Source organism: Macaca nemestrina, chromosome 1 (genome assembly GCF_043159975.1).
Source record: "Macaca nemestrina isolate mMacNem1 chromosome 1, mMacNem.hap1, whole genome shotgun sequence".
NCBI classification, from domain to species: domain Eukaryota; kingdom Metazoa; phylum Chordata; class Mammalia; order Primates; family Cercopithecidae; genus Macaca; species Macaca nemestrina.
This window is the reverse complement of record NC_092125.1, coordinates 6734986-6757490: the sequence shown is the minus strand read 5'-3', so window position 1 is coordinate 6757490 and position 22505 is coordinate 6734986. Positions and strand designations below refer to the sequence as shown.

Genomic DNA, 22505 nt, shown 5'->3' with positions numbered 1-22505 from the left:
AGCACCTACCACTGAAGTTCCATTTCCCAAAGCAAATCATATGACCAAGCCTGACCAGGAGATACAGGATTTCATAGGATAGAGATTGAAGAAACGTGAACAGTCATGCAGTCCCTGGAATCCTACATAAATGAAAGTTGGGAGGTCTTCACGAAGCTTCCAGAGGAAGTTTTTAGATGGCAGTGGTCTGCAGGAGAGTTTCAGACATTAAGTCCTAGTTACTACAAATTTAGTGTTACACAATTGCAGGTTTCCTTAAAGATTATGTGTATGTACTTCTGTTGTGGATGATGTTGTTTTCAGTAAATTTAAATATGTTTAAATATATTAATGAGCTCAGCTTTAAATAAAAATCTGGTGAAATGGAGAATCCTTGTGAATTGCAAATATTTTCCTCCGAAATGAGTGTTTAACAGTATGTGTCCAGAGGATATCATGTTTGGTTTTCCTGAAGCAGGGCATGTGCCATCTTGATTTTAAAAGCAAAATAAAATTCAAATGAAGAAAAGAGAAGGAACGTGACTGATTAGGAAATTATCAGACATATTCTAATTTAGGCTGATTCTAGAAGGTCTTCATTTTTTCCAATCTGCTTCCTAAGTATTTTTATGAGTAAGCCTGTCCCTTTTTCCTAGAGACACTTAGTTTTCATTCAAGCACTGGTTTCATCCCAAATAAATGAAAAGCAGTAAATATATATGTACTGCTCCTGACATATTTGCCATGAGGAGGGAGGGCAGGGGGAGCAGGGCAGGCATAGAAAGAGAACATTGGGTCCAAAGCAAACTGCCAGATTCATGGCAAGCAGTGCTTGGCTGGTGCAGCCCATTTATCAGAAAGCTGCCTCCTGTACCAGATCAGCATTCCATTTCATCTTTTTGGGATGGGAAGAGAAAACGTAGCTCAGGACTTCACACAGATAATTTGAAAAATGTTTTTGTAAAAAGTGAATAATACCTAGCCAACTATAATAAATTTCCTAGTAATGGCAAGATTTTCAAAGTGTTCTTCATATAACTTATGTGTCCGACATACTAGCTTCTAGATTGCAACTATAGTACTTTACTAGGTAATCATGGAATTGATTTAGGAAAAATGGAGTTGAATTTTTCCGGAAGTTACCTTAAACTCTCGGAAATGATTTTGCAAGGACAGATAACAATAGAATCTGGACACCTGGCATCCACAAGACAGGATTGAAAATACAGTCTTCGGGGCACAATGTTAGCTACAGAAAATCTAAACATGAAAAATGACCTGTTTCTGCCTTCCCGTACTAAGCATTATGAGCAAAAAGAAGCAAAAGCTGAAGTTCCTGCCCACATTGAGGTAATAATCTAGGCAGGGAGATAAACCATATTTTTCTTTCTTTCTTTCTTTCTTTCTTTCTTTTTTTTTTTTTTTTTTGAGATAAGGTCTCACTGTGTCCCCCAGGCTTGGGTGCAGTGGCACACTCATGGCCCACTGCAGTCACTGCAGTGTCCACCTCCTGGGCTCAAGTGATCCTCCCACCTCAGACTCCCTAGTAGCTAGGATCATAGGCACATGCCACCACACTTGGCTATTTTTTTTATGTTTATTTTTAGTAGAGACAAGATCTATGTTGCCCAGGCTGGTCTTGAACTCCTGGGCTCAAGCAATCCTTGTGCCTCGACCTCCCAAAGTGCTGAGATTACAGGTGAGAGCCACTGTATCCAGCTTTAAAGCATATTTCAAAACAAGTAGTAACCAAGGGTATCTGTGAAAGGCTAAAATTTGTAGTCACAACAAATCAAAACTAAGAAAGTACAAAAATATGGAATGCCTGTGCACAGCAGACAATAAATGTAAATGCATCAGGAAAATGGGAGATGAAAGAGGTGTTCTAGAGAGAAAAGCCTTGTACTGAGCTTGAAGCTGAGACAGGGTACACGGATAAAAGTGGGGTGCAGTGGAAGAGCAGGAAGTGTCATATCTGAAAGGACAGAATACTGTGGCAAAATACCTGAGCTATCAGAAGCATGCTCTGTCACTCATACTCAGACACTCGTGACCTGGTGACCCTGTGCAAATCATCTACACTATTTGGTCTTCAGTTTCTTCATCTATAAAATGGGAATAGCCAGGCACAGTGAAGCGCTGAGGTGGGAGGATCACTCAAGCCCAGGAACTCAAGACCAGCCTGGGTAACACATTGAGACTCCGTCTTTATTTTAAAAAAATGAGAATAAACAAACCCATCAGGCATCTCACCGGAAGATACTATCAATAGCACCCTGTATGGAACTCCTCTTATCAGAATTGACATTCACACTATTTCTGGGAATGCTAGGTTCTATGAGAAGGACATGGTCATATTCACTGCTCCACCTCCACTGCCTATCAGAATGCCCAGCACATAACAAGGGTTCAATGAATATGGGGTAAATGAAGCCAGAAAAAGGCACTCTAACACACAAGGGCAATGGTTTATTTTCCTGCTGCCGTCATTGTCTGATAGAATCTTACCCATGCAAGTATAGTTTACCTATTCCTTCCTCAGATGAAATTGATGCCAACAAACTCCTCATGACATGTTTCTTCATATGTAAAAAGCAGAGAAGGAATAATCAATAATAACAGTGATAACACTGAGGAGCATCCGTGGCTGGACTCTGCTCAGTGTTTGCATTACTGCTACTCATGAGAATAAAAGTTAGTGTTTGTAGTCCCTTCTCTACAGCTAATCCCTTCCCTTAACTCCCTCTTATTTTCCATTTATTTTACAAACCCTCTCAATCTGGCTCCTGCCCCACCCCACTACACTCTACTGATAATGTTACTATGTCTCTTCTAAATACTAAATCTAATGGCTCTTATTAGCCATCAGTTTGCCTGAGGTCCCATAACACAGTTCTCCTCTCACTTTTTTTTCTGACTAAACTGAGCTGATGTCATGACTTCTAAGACCTGACTGATATTCGGATGATCCAAATCCTTTATCTACCCTTATTACAGAGGAAATTTCAAAATATACCCAGATTTTTTCTCTGGCCACCTCAAATTTCATATGTGTAAAGCTGAGTTTATAATCCCACCTTCTCCTTTTCCCAAACTTATTCCAAATTTCCTTGCTCCCTCATGGGAAAAAAAAAAAATCAGTGTGATTTTGTCACTCTAATGCTTCAAATCCACTGAAATATCAAGGTTTATTCATATCACCCGAGGAGTTTCTCCCATATTGGGTTCCCTCTCTCAGGTCCACTGTCATGGCCTTCGTTTAGAAACTAATTGCTCACTGCTTTTCAAAAGCTGGAGAACAAGCTTGTTGCTTCAGAATATTTGTACAGCAGCTCACACACAACTCCTTTCTGTTCCCACCTCTAGGAATAAAAACCTCACAGAGCAAAATGTTTCCCAGTATTTTAAAAATACAATCATATGTTGCAAACTGGGTGCACTGGCTCACGCCTGTAATCCCAGCACTTTGGGAGGTCAAGACAGGTGGATCACCTGAGGTCAGGAGTTCAAGACCAGCCTGGCCAACATGGCAAAACCCCATCTGTGCTAAAAATACAAAAATTAGCTGGGTGTGGTGGCGCATGCCTGCAATCCTAGCTACTAGGGAGGCTGAGGTAGGAGAATCGCTTGAACCCGGGAGGCACAGGTTGCAGTGAGCTGAGATCGTGCCATTGCACTCCAGCCTGGGAGGCAGAGCAAGACTCCATCTCCAAAAAAATACAATCATGTGTTGCTTAATGATGGAGACACGTTCTGTGAAATGTGTCACTAGATGAATTTGTCCTTACATGAACATCGTGGAGTGCACTCGCACAAACCTAGATGGTACCGCCTACTAAACTCCTAGGATATATGGTAGAGCCTCTCTCTCTTAGCTCACAGACCTGTGTAGCATGCAACTGTCCTGAATACTGCAGGTAGTTATAACACAATGGTAAGTATTTGTGTATCTAAGCAAAGAAAAAGTCAGCTAAAAATACAGTGTAAACAATTAAAATGGTATACCTGTATAGGGCGCATACAATAAATGGAGCTTGCAGGACCAGAAGTTGTTCTGGGTGAGTGAGTGCGGGTGAGTGAATGTGAAGGCCTAGGATATTACTGCATGCTACTATAGACTTTATAAACACTACATGCTTAGGCTACACTACATTTGTATTTAAACATTTTTCTTTCTTCAGTAATAAATTAACCTTAGCTTACTGTAACTTTTTTTTTTTTTTTTTGAGGCAGAGTCTCGCTCTGTTGCCCAGGCTGGAGTGCAGTGGCGTGATCTCAGCTCACTGCAAGCTCCGCCTCCGGGGTTCCCGCCATTCTCCTGCCTCAGCTCCCGAGTAGCTGGGACTACAGGCGCCCGCCACCACGCCTGGCTAATTTTTTGTATTTTTAGTAGAGACAGGGTTTCATCCTGTTAGCCAGGATGGTCTCGATCTCCTGACATTGTGATCTGCCCACTTCGGCCTCCCAAAGTGCTGGGATTACAGGCGTGAGCCACCGTGCCTGGCCTGCTTATTGTAATTTTTTTAGTCTATAAACTTCCTAATTTTTTAACTTTGACTCTTGTATTAAGACAACTTAAAATACAAACACACTGTACAGTTGTACAAAAATATTTTCCTTCTTTGTATCCTATTCTATTATTTTGTATTTTAAATTTTTAACATTTTAAATATTCTTGTTAAAAACTGAAACACAAACATTGGCCTAGGCCCACACAGGATCAGGATCATCAATGTCACTGTCTTCCACCTCCACATCTTATCCCACTGAAAGGTAGTCAGGAGCAATAACCCGCACAGAGCCGTCAACTGATATGATAACAATGGCTTCTTCTGAAATACCTCCTGGAGGACCTGCCTGAGACTATTTTACAGTTAACTTTTTTTTTCCTTCTTTTTTTTTTAAACAAATACGAGTACACCCTAACACAGCAATAAAAAGTATGTAGTAAATACAGAAAGCAGCAACATAGTCATTTCTTGTCATTATCAAGTATTATCAAGTATTATGCCCTGCATGTCAGGGTATGGGCTATGCTTTTGTAAGACTGGTAATACAGTAGGTTTGTTGACGCCTATACCACAAACACATGAGTAATGCATTGCACCGCCACATTACAACTATAATATCACTAGGCGATCAGAGTTTTCCAGCCCACTACGATCTTACAGGACTGATATCATATATGTGCTCCATCATTGACCCAGACGTTGTTATATGGGGTATGACTGTAAGTATATATGTGAGGCAAATCTCCTCAGCTTAAAACAAGAAATACAATATAAGCAATAACAAAAACATACATTTATATAGCTTACACAAATCTATTCTTAGATTATTGGGACAGAGACTAATGGTTAACCAAACCTATTTCTTTTTCTTGGGAACACTGTTAGGCTGCATTTCCCAGTCTTCTGGGTAGCTATATGCCTGAGTTCCAGCCGGTGGCATGTGAGCAGAAGCGACGTGCGCCACCACCAGGCCTAGCCAGTAAGAACTTTTCCATGCCCAACCCACCACGCTTTTTACCCATCCACAGCTTGGCTTACTGAAGGTAAGCACCTTGGAAGCAACACATTGAAGGACACAGAGCCAAAGATGGAAGGAGCCCAAGTTCCTGAATCACCACTTAGAGAAAAGCCACTTCCCAATCAGGAAAACTCATCTCAAACTTTATCTGAGCAAGAAATAAGCGTCTATTGTACAAACTCACGGATATTTTGAGTTTTATGTGTCACAACAGTTAGAATTACCTTGATCAACACATAATTATGAATTAGAATTGTTATTATCAGTATATTATGTCATTCATTTGGTGGATCAAAAGTCTCAAGGATACTGTAGAAAGTTTCTAGAGTTTAACTCCAGAGGACATCAACAGTAATAATATTTTACTCATAACAAAATTATTAATATAACCAAATAACATTGTCACTTTGGTGCATTTCTTTACATTTTCATCAGGAGATGCATCATGTCTTCCAAAGTATCTACACTATTGTGCATCATCTATATTAACAAGCATCAAGTCTCACAAAGGTTTGTTCTACCATGATTAAATTTAACATCATGTTAACTCTAGGAACAGTGAAAAGCACAATGGTGGCAGATGGGAACATGAAAAGCTTTCTAGTTCATCTTAATACTTTTGAATCAGCAGGTCTTAAACTCTTGGAAATTTTACAAAGCAGAAACTCCACCATCCCATATGGAAAGCTAATTGCTTTCCTTTTTAACATATTTATTCTTAGACCAGTCTGTGCATCATCTGGAGCAGACTGATGATTAGCTGACAAAATTGTTTTATCTTGCCTACTGGCACCAACAGACAGCACAGAGCCTTTGAAAGTTGACTTTAACTGCCACTGCACACCAGAAACGGATGTGTGCTTGCAAAGACAGCTGTCTTTTTCCCCATTCTTTTCCCCTATTTTAATGATCAGATCTGATTAACCATTTCTTCAATGTTTATCTGGTCTATATAGCAAAAATATGAGCTGTAGAGATGGTAGGACCAGGGAGGTTAAAAAAATTGTAACCAGACTAGAACAGAGCTGATTTCCATATGAACTTCAGAGCTAAAATGGTGGAAATTTCACCCTAAAGAATTTCCAGAAACTTCCAAATACACTCCTGTGATATTTTTCTATCCACTCATTGTCTTCATTTTAAGCAAGCACACTGAATTCTAACAGACTGTTAGGGAAAAGTAGGTACACTGAAACCTCCTCCAAGAAACAACTATTTTAGACTCTTTGATACAGTGAACGTTTAAAATAAATGAAAATACACTTCGCTGAAATCTGGTGGATGAGAGGAACAAAAGCCAAAATCACTTCCTATTTTGCCTTCAACTGCCTTGGCTTATAATCCAATTGTAGAGTCTCACAGTTTTGTTCTATATGAGGAAATATTTATTCTCTGGCTAGAAAAAGAGCTCAACTACCCTTCCAATATTTATTCTAGAACAGAAATTGTTTTACTAGGTACAGAGTTACCAGTGAACAGTGGTTGGAAAAAAAAGGATGGGAGCTTCAGGCCTGCTGTAGAAACTCCTTAAACTGGCTAACCAGGCAAGTCTCCTGTCTTTGCAAAATGTCAGGTTATCTTTCAAATTCACGAGCATAACGCATGACCTCAATCAGCTCAGCGCTCAGCTGCAGGTTACCTATTCATCAAACATCACAGTTAACCTAAGCAGCTTTGCTTCCATAACCCAAAGCTCCCTATCCTATATGTTTTTCAGTACTTTGTAATCTCATATTGTAATTCTATACCAAGGAAGAAAAAAAAAACAACATTGTAGAACAAACCCTTAATTGTACTGATTTTATGATTAGAAGAAACAGGACAGGAGATAAAGGAACAAGAAGGGAAGAAGTCACGATGACAAAAATTTACTCTAGTGAAACAAATGGAAAAATACTTAAGCATGACAAGGAAATCACAAAATTGTTCCTTTAGTTAGGGTCAGCAGTCTTTCCCATCGGTGATGAATGTCGAGGCTTCCAGGCAAAGGTTCTCAGCTCTGTCTCAGGCATAGACAGTCCATCTCCTCTGAAGATGGATGTGGCCCTGCCAGGCTGGATGACATTTCACAGTCCCTTCAAGCCTCATGATGCCATGGTTCTGTGAACAGCAAGCTACAGTTCAAAGGTGAATGACCACGATTTCTCATCTGATGAGAAATCAGAATGCCACAAATAATATTGAAATGAAAAGGAACACTTGATCTTAAAAAAGTTCAAATAACCCTCAAAGCCAAACAGAATTTCCCTGGATGTTGATCCAACTTTAACATCTGCCAAAAAGCAGTTTAACTTCAGTTTGGCAAAACACTTGTGCATTTAACTCAGGGACAAGAATGCAACCTCACTGGGAATAATTTAGCCCACATGAAAGCAAATTAGCAGCCTAATTGTGGGGACTGTAATTAACAATAGAAATAATCTTTTTAAAAATTGTTTTAATTTAATTTTTAATTTTCTTTTTTTAAGAGACAAGGTCCTGCCATGTTGCACAGGCTGGTCTCGAACTCCAGGCCTTAAGTGATTCTCCTGCCTCAGCCTCCCAAAGTGCTGGGATTACAGGCATGAGCCACAATGCCCAGGCTTGGAAATGTTCCTTACGCATTTATCAACATGGCTGCAGCTATCCATAATAACCCAGGAAAAGTGCATGAAATATTTTAATTGGCTTTCTGACTGATTACCATTTTTACTTCTTATCATGAGTACATTCCTAGTGGCATCTAAATCATTGTTTCCTTTCTGTGTTCAAGACTAATCCCTCCTTCTGTGTGTTTTAAATCACCATGAGATTCTGGCAACAAAGTAAAAGTAGAAATCTGAATTTATGGATTATAATGTTCATTGACTCTACTCCTCCTTCAAGCAAATAAAATTTATAGATGCAATAAGACACAAAAATATCTGATACGAATGTAATTTTCTTCCTAGGGAAAACTCAGAATTCGTTTTTAGGTCATTTGTTTTGTAGCCAACTCATGCCCCCGCACCCCAAACACGCAGATATACAAAATTATTCTACTGTCCTTTCCATGATCAAGCATTAGCCATGCATCGGGCCAAGTTGCACAGACATTTTTTTAGTGGCCTCTTTTTCACCTTAGGCTCCATCAGTCTTTAAAGGGCCAGGAATCCCAAAACACCACTAGAATTCCATGTAGTTCCCTCAAGTTCCTGCATGGATGTCAGGCCTAGCTCATAGCATCCAAGTGTCTCAGTCTGTTTGGGACGTCATAACAAAGTACTATAGACTGACTGGCTTAAACAACAGAAATTTATTTCTCACAGTTCTGGAGGCCGGGAAGTTCAAGATCAGGGAGCTGACTGGTTTGTTTCCTCAGTGAGGGCCCACTTCCGGGCTTGCAAAGGGTCACCTTCTCAGTGAATCCTCAGTGAATCCACGGCAGAGAGAAAAAGAGCTCTGGTCTCTCTTCCTCCTCTTGCAAGAGCACTAATCCCATCATGGGGGCTCCACCCTCATGACATCATCTAAAGCTAATTAGCTCTCAAAGGACACACCTCCAAAGAGCATCACGCAAGGCTTAGAGTTCCAATATATATATTCTTGGTGGACACACACTTTCCATCCATAACACCCAGAAATGAGCATGAATAACCCATGTGCTTGCCATCCACCCCTTACGCCTACTCCTAGTGGTGGGCTGGTTTCTCTGTGTTGGCTATCTGTCCTTTCCAACAATGAAGTCCCTGTCCTAAACTGCCCAGGACCCAAAGCCCTCCCTTCTACCTGCTGGTCCTCCTCCTCTGACTGCAGCCTGACCCTCAGTTGGGAGCGGACATCACTCACAGGCACTCGTCTAACTTGCTAGCTCACAGCTTTGAGTTCAATGGTGGTCTCCTCATCATTGGGCTCTAGGCAAGCATCAGGGCTAGATGAAGTCTGAACATGTCTGGATGCACAAGCACCATGCCCCTTGCCTGTCCTGCAGCGGCTCCTGAGTGAGCATCTCGAGTTCTGTCAATGCTTAGTTTTCATCACCTGTCTGCTTTGGGAGGCAGGAAATGTTCCTGCACCCAGCATCTCCTCTGGCTCTGTCTTCCCCGAAGCTGACCACATGCCTCATGTCCAAGCCTCAGGTAAAAAATCATAGTGAAATATACATAACATAAAATATACCATCTTAACTATTTCTAAGTGTACAATTTAGTGGCATTAAGAACATTCACAGCCGGACATGGTGACTCACACCTGTAATTCCAGCACTTTGGGAGGCCAAGGCAGGCGGATCACAAGGTCAGAAAATGGAGACCATCCTGGCTAACACGGTGAAACCCCATCTCTACTAAAAATACAAAAAATTAGCCAGGCATGGTGGCGGGCGCCTGTAGTCCCAGCTACTTGGGAGGCTGAGGCAGGAGAATGGAGGCAGAGCTTGCAGCGAGCCGAGATCGCGCCACTACGCTCCAGCCACAGAGTGGGACTCTGTCTCAAAAAAAAAAGAACATTCACATTGTTGTGAAACCGTCACTCCCATCCAGAACTCATTTTGTCATGCAAAACTGGAACTCCGTATGCACTGAACAATAATTCTCCATTTCCCCCTTTCTTCAAAGAAACAGTTTTGATGTAAAAGTCACTGCATAAAACAAGCCTGGGTCAACCCAGAGGCTTTAAAGAACACAGATACTTGTTAAGGCGCTTGGTCAACATGATCTTTTTTAAAGGATTAGAGGCCACCATGGATAATCTTTTCTAGGGACTAAGGATGAGAGATGAGTCGGTTCCACGTGATAGATTTAATTACTATCATCCACATCATTCCGCCTAAGCTCTTCCTATTTCACTCTCGCTTGGCTCTCAAACGATAAAATATGTGGTGTGTGTGACGCTTGCTCTTGGTACACCATGATCCTGCTATACTTCTCATCCATGGCTTATTTACACACCTTCTTTTAACTACTTGAAGGGGAAACAAACACAACAGAAAGAGCAATGACATTTTTCAACTGTCACCTGCCAGACAGTTTTAATTGCGTAAACAAGGTAACAGAAATTTAAATCACATATATGCGAATAGTCAAGCATCTGGTTATTTTGGAGAGAACCAAAATAACTATCCCTTCATCTGTGTTAACTCTGACTCCAATAGCTCTAGAAAACCAGATGTCCTAAGTATTTTTACTCCGTGTCACAGAAAATTAGGCCATTAAGTCATAACTGTGTAAGAAGATTATAAAGTTAGGGAAGGTCTCTGCACTGTTGCTCACTTAAGTATCCTAATCCTACCATAAGAGGTAAGTCAATGACAGCCATAGGAATCCTACAAGGGAATCTGAGAAGCCACGCGTTCTGCTCACCCATAAGCTAAAGTGACATCATCCAGCATCATCAGCCACAGGAAATGGGGTGTAACAATAGTGGAAGTCGGGGACAGTGGTTCATGGAATGATGAAAGTGATAAAACTACATGTTCTAATTAGTGAGGCATTGTGACTGATAAACTTTTACCCCATTTACTGTATATAATGAACTAGGGGCAATTACGGTAGTTATTTTACAGCATAATATTTTTGTTTTGTTTTACACTTTTCACCAAGACTTTTTCCAGAAACTACTGGGTAGGATAGGAAGAAGGACATGGAATAGCATCAAGAGGAAATTCAGACACTACCAAGGATAAAATATTAGAAGGAAGCTATTCATTCCTACTGGAAATCAAAGGAGAAAACAAGCTTAGACAAGGCTATAGTGGAGGCTGCCAACGTAGGGGACGCTCCTTGTGAAGTCTAATGGACCACACCGTAATATGGAAGGGGTCTTCATTCACACCTCTGTGTGGTCTCTGTCCCTGCTCAATGCTCATAAATGGAAGGTGTGTCTTCAGAAATCTGTCATCTAAAGCTGGGGCTTAAAGCCACCAGTGGATTTCTGAGACCTTTATCCACGAGACACACAGGTTTAAGTACAACCACCCAGGAGCAAACGACATTCTCCTCTTTATCCAAGACAAGCCCTGGAACACTCGCCTGGCTTGAAGCCTAGGAGGCTGCTGAGTGTTGGAGGTCACACGGGCAGGCACCATCTCCACCCTCTTGGGCATTTTTGTCTATTTTTCCCAATTAGATTTGTGATGTGGGAAGGCCAAATGGAAAACCACAGGGGAAAAGCTACAGGAAGAAAAAAAGAGAAAGGCCAAAGAGGCAAAAGGCAGACTTTCACAGGAAAATGTGGCCATTTAAAATGAGACCAAGAGATACGGAGATGGGATTTTTTGGATTTAAAAATCACACTCGGAATCCTGCCGACTTGACATGGTGCCCTTCTCATTCCCATGTCAAAGTTTCTGTGGCAGATGGCAAGGAGCACAATGACCCAAAAATGTCAACCCTTTTTTCTTATAATAAAGAGAAGCTATCGAAAATACACAAAACAGTGGAGGGGAAAAAAAGCAAAAAGGAACTGACTGAGAGCCCTTATTCTGCAGGAATGGGGCAATACATTCTGGTCCCCTGAAGTTCTGATTCTTTCATAAAACATACTTTATGCTCAACAATGATGGTGACTTCATGTGTCTCACCTTTGAAAGAATTCCCCTCTCAGGACAGCCATTCTTGCCAGGCTTTTGTGCACTCCTCAGAACTCATATTTAATCTTAGGATAGAGAAATAGACATGTTTGTGCTGGCTCCCTTTTTATGCAAATATAGCAATCTAAACATATTGTTCTGCAACTTATTTTTTTCCATTTAATATATTGAGGATATTGTTCTGTAGTTATTCATCTATTTATTCATTCAATAAATATTTATCAAATACCCACTAGAAGCAATGCATTGACCCAGACATTTGGCACAGCAGTGAACAAACTAATGTCTTTGCTCTGGAGAAGCTAATGCTTAGTAGAGGGGATCACAGGACACATCAGGGTCCAATAAATAGGTACTATATCTGATAGTAATACGTATTATTCTAAAAACTTAAAGCAGGGTTTAGGGAGGGGGAAACTTGCTTTATGTGAGGATATTTCGGTAGTGGCCTCAAGACAAGATCAAGCAGCTATCAGAGGAAAGTCGCCCAGACAGAAAGAAGAGCACATGCAGAGGTCCTGAGACCAGCGTGTGATTATTCACACTGAGGAGCAGCAGGAGGTCACCATGACTGCCGTGGAGTAAGTAAGGGAGAGTGATAGAAAATGAGGTCAGACATTTTCCCTACTAAATGCTTGAGCTGAAAAACTTGCTAGACCTGACCTGGCCTGAATTTTGAAATTCAGTGGCCTGTCCAGTTAGCAAGTCTTCTGCTTCTACTGTTGGCCGTAGCTGCCCACCTACTAAGTTTCATTTAAAATGTGTAGTTCAAAGTTTTCGGCTACCCACAGCCAGCGAAGACTGTGGGATAATGGCTGGGCAATGTGGAGTGTGGGCTCCTGCGGAGCCAGGGGCTTCAGCAGCAAGGAACAGGCGCTCCCTGGACACCCCTGTCCTGTTTCATCATTGTTCACAAATAAATTGCCTTTGGACCCGCAACACATACATACACATACACATGCACGCGCGCACACACACACACACACACACACACACACACACAGAGAGAGATTGAGACTTCACATAAGATGTGTATCCTTGGTTAGAAACATTAGGAAACAAGTGACAAAGCAAGGTCTTTGAGTCCATCTAGACAAATTTTTGTCTCAAAAAGAAAAAAAAAAAAAAAAGAATTTAAAAGAATTTAGTTTACAAACATCTAAGTAAGTACTTACTATGTTGTCAGCTTCATCAATATCCTGTGTTTCATAAATATTAACTCATCTAATTCTCATGTCACCCTTTGAACTAGCTATGATTATAAACAAACTGAGGCACAGAGAAGTTAAGAAACGGGCCCAAGATCACATCATACCAAGTGCTTGGCAGAGCTGAGTGCATGCTCTCACCACTGTGCTACTGAATAAGCTCCAGACTCGTTAAGCAACAAATGGTGCTATCGTAGAGGAGCATTACCTCTTCCTTTCATTTTAAAAATCTGCACTTGTCTCTACCCTTCCCATTTTTTACCTTTACGGGAGTCTAAGTTATCATTTATTCCATTGGTTGCAAAATAGTGAAGAGGGTTACAAGAGTTTTGGGGCATTCATAGGCATCCTTGATTATGGTGCCTGATACTAACAAGTAACTTTTTAAAAGTCCCCAAACTCTCCTCGGGATGCACAAGGTATATGAGGTCCACTTGGGGGTAACCCCTAGTCAGGGATGGCATGACAGCATGTATGGTTGTTTGCACATTAGAATTAATGTATATGTTAATATATATTATTTATTAATATATAGAATTTATATATATATATATATATATATATATATATTTTTTTTTTTTTCCTGAGATAGAGTCTCTCTCTGTTGCCCAGGCTGGAGTGCAACAGCGCAGTCTTGGCTCACTGCAACCTCTGCCTCCTGGGTTCAAGCAATTCTCCTGCCTCAGCCTCCTAAATAGCCGGGACTATAGGCCTGAGCTGCCACGCCTGGCAAATTTTTTTATTTTGAGATGGAGTTTCGTTCTTGTCACCCAGGTTGGAGTGTAATGGTGTGATCTGGCTCACTGCAACCTCCGCCTCCCCGGTTCAAGCGACTCTCTTGCCTCAGTCTCCTGAGTACGTGGAATACTGGCACGTGTCACCACACCCAGCTAATTTTTGCATTGTTAGTAGAGACGGAGTTTCTCCATGTTGGCCAGATTGGTCTTGAACTCCTGACCTCTTCCCTCCCAAAGTGCTGGGATTACAGGCATAAGCCACCACACCTGGCCTTTTGGAATTTTTAACCATTTGCAGTAGTAGTATTTTGGAATAGGTTAAAAAGGGAGTCAGGGTGCTGTCCTAGGTTTCTGCAATTTTCCTGTATCCTCCTTTAATTGATAATTAGTTTCCTACTTTCAGAATTTAACCGACAATCCCTATTTAGGAGTCAAAACTTATGCTTCATTCAAAGTCTAGTTGACAGCCAGCTGCCCCTTCCCCAGCTTGTCACTCTTATCACCCTGTTAATTTCCTTCATTGCACTTATCTCAATATGTATATTTCTGTTTTGTTTATATGATTATTGTTTAGTTCGCTCATGTTTGTTTACATGTTTATTTTGGTTGCCACTGTATCCCCACCACCTGGCATAGCACCTAAGACCTACCAGGGACTTGATAAAATTAAGGTACCTCACTCACTGCTTAACAAATAGATTAAAATGTAGAATGGCTCAAAGACAAGCAAAGTTTATTTCTTGCTCACATAGAGTCCAAGTCAATTGCATGTGGGGAAGGAGCAGGGGAAGGGGGCTTTGTTCAGCAAGGTCATTCAGAGACCGAGGCTGATGGTTATCTTCACCATATTCAACTCATGGCTTCCAAGTAACCTTGGCCATTCAGGGTTTCCCATTCGACCAGTAGAATGGGAAAAAAGCACAAAGGCACGTTCACGGGCAGGCCTGGCACAAGCCCACATCACTTCTGCCTACATGTAGTTGGCCTGATCTCAGGCACTAGTGAGAAAATGAAGATTAGCCACGTGTCCAGGAAAAAGAGAAGAGCATAGAATCTGGTGAGCAGCTAGCAGTCCATAAATACCTACTGGTGAATAAACATGAGGGAAGCCAGAGAGGAAGAAAGGAAGCCATTTACCATCAAGTTGAGAGATGATGTCTTTCTGCAGAAATGGCTGTTCTATCTGGCCATCCAATTTTCTGGGAAGCACACGATGGGCTGCAGGTATAAACAAATGCATTTGTCTTGTCTTTCCCTGGATTAAAACTCCATGAAATCGGAAACTTTTTGTTAAACTCCAGTTTCCCAGAATAAGGGTCATGCCTGCAATAAGTGCTAAATAAATGTGTGAGAACGAAATGAAACAAAACAAAATCCTCCTGTTCCACAAGTATTAAGTGAAAGAGAAACAGGGACAGTGTAAGCCGCAAGCAGGGTAAAGTTCTCCACTGGCCAAGGCTCAGTTTGGGAAACTCCAGATTACAGTTAGGTACTAAATACCTCCTGGGTGCTAAGCCCAGTGTTGGGTGTTTTTGTATATATTTTAATCCTTTAAATATCACTGTACATAATAATTGGAAACACTTAACACATAGAATAGGGGATAAATGGAGCACCTGCCCAAGATACTGGCAAGCAGAAGGAGTTACAGGATATAGTTCAATCTGAGATAAACTAGACAATTACTTGAAACATTCCTTAATAAAAGGAATTTTAGGTTTTTTTCAGATAGATATTTCTATTCATCCCTTTTTAGGCAGTAGCATGATTTTGAGTCACGTTGGTGGAAGGAAATAAGATTTCACCAAGTATGTAGGAGCTTGAAAGTTGGTTGCTGGTCACGGGAATTCATTGGGACCAGCTGACAATGCTGTTCTGTGTTGTGGGGTTGGAATGACCCCTTAGAATGCTGGGTGGGGCAGGCTACACCCCACCTAAGTGTAGTTCCTAAATCATCAGTGCTTGATGTGGAATAAAGACTGAGCATGAGGCTGACTGTATCGTAAACTGATCAGGTATAGACTATAATCCATTTATCATCATCTAATGCAGTTAACCAATTATGAGGGTCAAGTGGACCATATGAAGAGCAAAATTGTATAGACAGTCCTTGCCCTGCAAAGGATCCGGCCCCAGAATCACAGAGATTTTAGCTAAAAGGTATCTGAGATACAAGACACCTGCTACCTTGAGAGACTCATCCACAGACTTCTCTTCCTCCTCTTCCAGCCTTCTTAACTCACAGACTAAACACAATCCACATGCTGAGCATAGAACACTAGGTTTTTTCTGAAAACACTCATCTCTCCCTCTCCCTCACTCCGCCTCCTCCTACTGCTCTGTCCATTACTTTCCTTCACACTTTTAAAATCAGGTCACTCACCCCCTTGATACCGTATGAGTGAAATACAAAGAGAACTGGATTGGGCGATTGCTTAAATTTGTATGTACAAACATGCCCATTCAGCATTATTATAAATAGTAACTTGGAAGGAAAATTGGAAAAGCATCCACGTCCATTAAAATGATGAGTTACATTTGTGTGAGTTGTATTTATTGGTATGGAATAGCTATAATAAGTTGAAAAAATCAGGACTAAGCAGAATGTATAATATTCACTGTTTGCTTCAACAAATATGACATGTGCCATGCAGGGTGCTAGCAATCAACAGTGCAATAGGATAACAGTACAAATAGTAACAATTTAAAATAGTAATAAGTGCTATGAAGCAAAATGCAGGATACTGTGAGTATATAATTGATGAAAGATTTAACCTACTGCCATTAGTAAAAATGTGTGTGGTATGTGTTTAGTACGTGTGTCATGTGTTTTGTGTGTGTGTGTGTGTGTGTGTGTGTGTGTGTATGAAAAAGGCTAGATTATATATCTGTCTACATAAAACCAACAGTTGTTAGCCCTAAATGATTTTTCTTTTTGCCATGTTATGAATCTTCTGAAATTACCATGTGTTTCTTTAGCAGTCAGAAAAAAACTTTAAAAAAAATTAATTTAGCTTGCTAAGCTTGTCTTAGTTTCCTCGGTTATAAGTCAGATTTAGAGTAATCAGCCCTTTTTCATCTTCCCTTAAGATTAAATAAGAATTTATATTTCCTGACTTTAGAGTGCATAAGGATATATATTACTTTGACACATTTTAAAGTAACAGTAATAGAAAGCTTTGGAAAAAAGGAGTCAGACACCCGTTTTCCTGAGGAACATGGTGGGCCATCCTAAGCAGGGGAGCCACCGAGCCCACCTTCTGTCAGAGCCCAGGAGGTCTCACCACTGTGCTTGGCAACCCTTTAAAATGGATCCTCTGCCAAAATTGAAGTATCAGTGATATCTCAGTGTGAAAGACCTAGAAAGGCTATTACATTATTTCTGATTAAACTTATTCCTTACAAAGATAAACAGAAAGTTAACTGTGACATAGCTGTAATCTTTGCTATTTATAATGTAACTCTGCTAATTTGCAACTGTTTCCAGTACATTTAGTAGCTCAGCTGTAAGCTTCTGTATAAAGCCAAGAGTGAAGCATTCTCTCTGCCACCTCTTGCCGACAACTTAGAGCACCTCTCATGGGAGCACAGAACTCCTCCCCGCTAAGGGCACAAAGTGTCTAGGGCATGGACTCGGTTGCCAAGTGATTTAAAAAATACCCTGGCCAATGCCCATCATAAGACATTCCAAAGGCGTGTCCAAAGACATTCTAAAGCACCAGAGTTTCTTAAAAAATGCTTTTTTTTTTTTGGTAAACTTCACATACTAATTGTCATGAAAAACTCTATTTAAATAAGAATAAAAAGAACTAAGAAATTCTAAAACATCTCTCAAATTCCACCAATGCTAGTGTGGTGAGCATGTGCCTCAAAATTTCCATCTACGTGTAGCATCCAGGTATTACATCCATTACATCCATGGAGGTACTGTTACATCAATGGGGTTATTTGCTTCTTTTTTAAAACAAAAAATGAAGGGTATTGAAAGCTTAAAAATAAGCAGATCTTGATTAGGAATTCTAAATCAGGATCATGAGCTGTCCCATGATGGCTTGGGGAACCAGTGATGTTCTATTCTTTGAGCTGGGTGCTAATTACAGGATTGTGTTCATTTTGCAAAAATGTGAGCTGTACATTTATGATTTGTGCACTTTTTCAGTTTTTATGTTATCTTAAAGTCTAACTTAAAAACCCCTGATTAAGTAAATCAACACTCCATACGAAGGAGAGAGGCAGGGAAAGGAAACGCTTATGATCCTAAACCAGTAAAGTCAATTTGTATACAGTATTTTTCAGTATCTTAAGAAATTAATCCATTATTTGTTCATGCACTTTCACGCAAATTTGACAGGCAGTTCTTCTAAATCCTAGATTGGATAAACAGGTATTCCTTATTCTCCGATGGTCTTAAACTTAAGTTGTAAACACAGTTCTGCAAGGAATCTCCATGCCGAATAAACAAAAATTGGGGAAGTCCTAGGTATAGCAACACTGCAATATGGCCTGCCCTTGCTATGACAGAACACGTAAGCTAACAAGCCATACTTTCTATGAACTTATTAAATCAGCCAAATTGTCCATCAGAAATATTAATTCCTATGGATAAGGCGGAAGTTAGTTAAAAAGTGAGATTTAAGTATATACGAATGTGATTCCCCCCTTTTCCCTATCAGGTATTTTATCTATCTCTTAAGACATTTTAATTATATATTATAAAATATTATATATTATAATAATATATATAATTATATATTATAAAAGATATATTTTAATTATATATTAAATATATTTTATATTTTGTTTTTAGTATTGAAAACAAAATAAGCACAGTGGTAAAATAAAAGAGGAAATTAATCAAGCACTTTTGCAACACAAGCTATTAACCCAAACATGGCAAATTTCAGAATGCAAACAACAAATTTCTCCAAATAGATATGCTCTCCTTACATCTATGTGTAATAGAGCGGGGGCCACATCAAGGACGGTGAATTGGTTGGTGGGTCTTAGGGAGTCTGGACACTTCATAGAGCCAATAAGCAGGTGCCCAGAGCTGAGTCCTTAGGGGTCCAAGATGTGAACTGGGAAGATCATCCACCTCCTGGATTGTTAAATCCAAGGAGTAAGATGGGAAGTTAGAGATGAAGGACAAAGGCAAAAAGTAATCAATGAGGAATGTCGAAGCAAGAAAATGGAAAGGAAGGAAGAGTGAACATAAACCATATCATAGCTTAACCTGAAGTACCTAAGAAAGTTTTGATCTTACTTGAGTCTGCATTTACAGGAAGGCATTTAAAGTTGCAGTCAAGGCTATCAACATGAACCACACCACTTCTTTTGTAATCCTATGAGCATCTCTCCAGAGACTTCCTCCAATCTTGAACCTATTTAATTTCTAGGCTATGCAGCTAATTAGATTATTTATCCTAGGTCTTCCATCTATTGCATTGATTTTACCATCAACATCAGACTTAATCGGCCACTACATCAATGGTATTTTCTCTAGCAGCCCCTGTATAGTGGTTTTTGTGTCTTCTCACCTAATGGGACCTGTGCAGCATCCATCATGAATCATCAGTATCCGTGAGGCTGAACAATAGGATAAAAATTTGAACAGAACTCATATTTGCTTATTTTAAGCTTTGCACTTCCTGTAGCCCATCAAGAGTAATTCCTTCCTATAAGACCACAGCAAAATGAATGAGATTACTCATCTTCATTATATTGTTGGTATGTGTCATTCATAATTTCTAATGCTCTTGACACCATCTTCAAGGAGAAGCTCAAAGCCAACCAAGACATTCACTTTCCCAAAACTTGTCACCACAATACTTCCTTTTCCAACCAATAGCGTCTTAGATCCACCCTATTAATAAAATCACTCATAGCTTCATTCTATGTGCTTTAGTTTTCAAGAACTGAGGAAGAGGGAGGTATTTTGTAAGCACTCATTCTCCTCCACATCTTTCTATTCATTTGATCAATGTGGTTACAGGTTGTCAATGATCAAGAAAATGGCATTGTAGCCATTAGTAATTTCTAACTATATCTAATTTGTCCTCACTCATTACCTTCAAACTTCTGAAACCTGTGGACATAGGAATATAGGTGCATGTAACCTTCTCTGATCCTCTAGATCCATCTTCTTTTCCTCAGGAACATAATCAAAGGCCTACTTTACACAATAATTATATATATTTCTCCTAGGACACACTACATTGTCACTCACTTCTAAATACCTCATTGGAGGCCGGGCTTGGTGGCTCAAGCCTGTAATCCCAGCACTTTGGGAGGCCGAGACGGGTGGATCACGAGGTCAGGAGATCGAGACCATCCTGGCGAACACGGTGAAACCCTGTCTCTACTAAAAAATACAAAAAACTAGCCGGGCGAGATGGCGGGCGCCTGTAGTCCCAGCTACTCGGGAGGCTGAGGCAGGAGAATGGCGTAAACCCCGGAGGCGGAGCTTGCAGTGAGCTGAGATCCGGCCACTGCACTCCAGCCCGGGCGACACAGCGAGACTCCGTCTCAAAAAATAAATAAATAAATAAATAAATAAATACCTCATTGGACTTTGGGAACAGGCCATAGGACTCATCTCTTATACCGTTATTGATATGTGATATATATTAAAGACATGAAACCTATAGCCTGTTACTCAAAGTCCAAAAGAAAATATAAATCATATATAGCTATGTGTTATATATATGTTCTACTATATAGACTCTCAGACTTTTTCTTAATTTATGCTTTATTCATTCAACACCATATAAAACCTACGATGTGAAAGGTTTATGTGAATATTTGTTTCCCCCACCTCCGAAACTCATTTGTTGAACCCTAATCCCCAGTGTGCTAGTATTAGAAGGTAGGGCATGTGGAAGGTGATGAGGTCTTGAAGGCTCTGCCCTCACTAATCAGATTAGTGCCCTTATAAAAGGGACACCAGAGAGCTATCGAGCTCATTCTACCGTGTGAACACGCAGCGAGAAGGCATCATCTATTAAGCAGAGAGTTGGCCCTCACCAGACACCAAATCTGCTAAAACCCTGATCTTGGATTTCCCAGTCTCTATAAGGAATTAATTGCTGTTATTTTGTTTGCTTTTTGAGAGAGTCTTGCTCTGTCCTCCAGGCTGGAGTACAGTGGTATAATCTCAGTTCACTGCAACCTCTGCCTCCCGGGTTCAAGTGATTCTCCTGCCTCAGCCTTCCGGGTAGCTGTAATTACAGGTGCCCACCATCATCACACTGAGCTAATTTTTGTATATTTAGTAGAGATGGGGTTTCACCTTGTTGGCCAGGCTGGTCTCAAACTCCTGACCTCAGGCGATCCACCTGCCTCGGCATCCCAAAGTGCTGAGATTACGGGCATGAGCCACCGCGCCTGGCAAATTTCTGTTATGTTATCCAGTCTGATGTGTTTTGCTGGAGCAGCCTGAACAGACTAAGACAGGTGGCATGCCAGGTAATGTAAGAAATACAATGAGGGGGGTTTTATTCACTTTATTTTTTTTAAGCTGCTTGCTTCAAATGCCAGGGTCATTGGTTTCGTCTTTCACATTTCACCTCCAACCAGTGGCCAGGGCAGGTGGATTTTCTTTCACATCATCTCCTGCTTTACTTTTCATTTTCTCTCTACCATTCTAATTTAAATCCATATCATCTTTTACCTAATTTTTAAAGCTTCCTTCTAATTTTTCTCCTTGTCATGGTCTCCTAATTAAACATTCTATTTTAGGCAAACATATTAATGTAATCTTCACAATGACCCAATGGAGGTAAGAATCGTTATTCTCATTTTCCAGGTAAGAAAGCTAAGAATTAAAAAGGTTTCAAAGTTACCATCCAAAATCACACAAGAGTGTAACATAGAAATTTAACTCCCTCCCTGACTTCACCACTATGTAATCTATGCCTATAACAAAATTATACTTATACCTCATAAATTTATACCAATAAAAAATTAAAATGAAGAAAAATAAAGAACGCTGGCTATGGTGATGCACACCTGTAATCCCAGCACTTTGGGAGACTGAGGCAGGCGGATGACTTGAGGCCAGGAGTTCGAGGCCAATCTGACCAACATGGTAAAACCCTGTCTCTACTGAAAAATACAAAAATTAGCTGGGTGTGGTGGTGAACGCCTGTAGTCCCGGCTACTCAGGAGGCTGAGACATGAGAATCACTTGAACCTCAGAGGTGGAGGTTGCAGTGAGCCGAGATCGCGACACCGCACTTCAGCCTAGGTGGCCTGGGTGACAGAATAAGATTCTATCTAAAAAGGAAAACAAAAAAGAAATTTCACCCTCTGTCTGAGCAACTTTATATCCTCTTTCCCTACATTAGACTGTCTCCCAGTTAGACAGAGCTGTGTAAGATAAATTGGTCGGAGTGGGAACATAAGGTGTTCATGAGCAAATGACAAAGCAACTAAGACAGGTGACACTGGGAAGGAAGAACTAAGACAGGTGACATTAGGAAGGAAGAACTAAGACAGGTGACATTA

General features: G+C 40.5%; 1 protein-coding gene across 3 annotated transcripts in view; it reads right to left on the bottom strand.

Annotated features, from left to right (window-relative positions):
• Positions 1-22505, bottom strand: part of LOC105474663 (phospholipase D family member 5) — a 418259-nt gene that overhangs the window by 327508 nt on the left and 68246 nt on the right. The window contains exon 2 of one of the 3 annotated variants that reach the window (XM_011729479.3): positions 15138-15218. The exons of the other annotated variants lie outside the window; for them this stretch is intronic. Coding sequence (XP_011727781.1) covers positions 15138-15140 — 3 coding nt within the window. The 5' untranslated portion in view covers positions 15141-15218. The remainder of the gene's footprint in view (positions 1-15137; positions 15219-22505) is intronic. 3 annotated transcript variants of the gene reach the window in all.